This window comes from Nothoprocta perdicaria, unplaced genomic scaffold (genome assembly GCF_003342845.1).
Source record: "Nothoprocta perdicaria isolate Ctin4 unplaced genomic scaffold, notPer1 scaffold_50, whole genome shotgun sequence".
NCBI classification, from domain to species: domain Eukaryota; kingdom Metazoa; phylum Chordata; class Aves; order Tinamiformes; family Tinamidae; genus Nothoprocta; species Nothoprocta perdicaria.
Genome location: NW_020455755.1, coordinates 3,370,697 through 3,372,054, shown reverse-complemented (window position 1 = coordinate 3,372,054; position 1,358 = coordinate 3,370,697). Strand labels below are relative to the sequence as shown.

Genomic DNA, 1,358 nt, shown 5'->3' with positions numbered 1-1,358 from the left:
GCCGCAGCCGCCCCAGCAGCAGCTGCGTCAGCAGGAAGTGCCCCAGGTGGTTCACCTGGAAGGTGAGGCCGTAGCCGTCCTCCGTGCGGCCGCCGGCGCTCACCCCTGCGGCACAGAGCGCCCGTGGGGTCCCCGCCGCGGGCAGGGGGTGCGCTGCGGGGCACCGCGCGCCGCTCACCCGCGTTGTTGATGAGCAGGTGCAGCCGCGGCTCCTGGCGCAGGACGGCGCTGGCGAAGGCGCGCACCGAGCGCAGGCTGGCCAGGTCCAGGTGCATGAAGAGGACCTCCGGGTTGCCCGTCTCCTGCGGGCACGGGGATGGGGGGATGCGCCCGGTTTGGGGAGGGGGACTGAGCTGCTTGGGGGTGCATGGTGGGGTGCATGGTGGTGCATTGTGCTAGGAGTGCGGCATGTGGGGTGCAACGTGCTGGGGGGTGCTGAGGGGTGCGAGGTGCTGGGGGGCACTGTGCTGGGGGTTAGGAGTAGGTGCAGCACGCTAGGAGTGCACCCCTTTATGGTTCTGGGGGTGCACTGCACAGGGGATGCACCTTTCTACGGGGTGAAACGTTGCTCCAGGGTGCAACATGCTCAGGGGTGTCACCTTCTAAGGGGTGCAGTGTGCTAAGGAATGTGTTGTGGGGGTGCATCACAGCAGGGGCTGACATTAGGTGCAGCTAGGAATGCACTGTGTGGGGTGCACTGTGCTGGGGGTGCACCAAGGTGGGGGTTAGGGTTACATGCGTTGTGCTAGGATTGCACCACACAGGGCTGCGCTTTGCTGAGGGTGCAATATGCTCAAGGGTGCAGCAGGGGCGCTGTGCTGGGGGGCACCAGAGCAGGGGTCAGCATTAGGTGCAGTGTGCCAGGACTGCGCCATGCGCGGTGCACCACGCTGGGGCTGCAACTGTGCTCAAGGTGCGCTGCTCTGGGTGCAACATGCAGTGGATGCAGCGCGCCCAGGGGTGCAACAGGCCCAGGGGTGCATGGCTCCAAGCAGAGCTACGTGCCTAAGGGTGCAAGGCACCCAGGGGTGCAACGCTCCAAACAGTGCAGTGCAGCCAGGGGTGCAATGTGCCCAGAGGTGCAACGTTCCAGGCAGTGCAATGTGTCTAGAGGTGCAAGGCACCCAGGGGTGCAACACTCCAAGGAGGGCAATGCACCCAGGGGTGCCAGGCGCCCGCGCGAGCCCCATCGCGGGCGCCGGGCAGCGCTCACCGTGCGGATGCGCCAGGCGGCAGCCTCTCCGCGCGGGGCGCTGTGGGTGGCCACGATGACGCGGGCGCCGCGTCGCGCCAGCTCCAGCGCCGTGGCCAGGCCGATGCCGCTGCTTCCGCCTGCGGAGCGGAGCGGAGCGCGCGTG

The 1,358-nt window shown here is 67.9% G+C and overlaps 1 protein-coding gene across 1 annotated transcript in view; it reads right to left on the bottom strand.

Moving 5' to 3' along the window:
* Positions 1-1,358, bottom strand: part of DHRS13 (dehydrogenase/reductase 13) — a 4,196-nt gene that overhangs the window by 1,493 nt on the left and 1,345 nt on the right. Inside the window, exons 2-4 of the mRNA XM_026047921.1 lie at positions 1,214-1,332; positions 179-302; positions 3-105 (exon numbers count right to left, since the gene is read on the bottom strand). Coding sequence (XP_025903706.1) covers positions 3-105; positions 179-302; positions 1,214-1,332 — 346 coding nt within the window. The remainder of the gene's footprint in view (positions 1-2; positions 106-178; positions 303-1,213; positions 1,333-1,358) is intronic.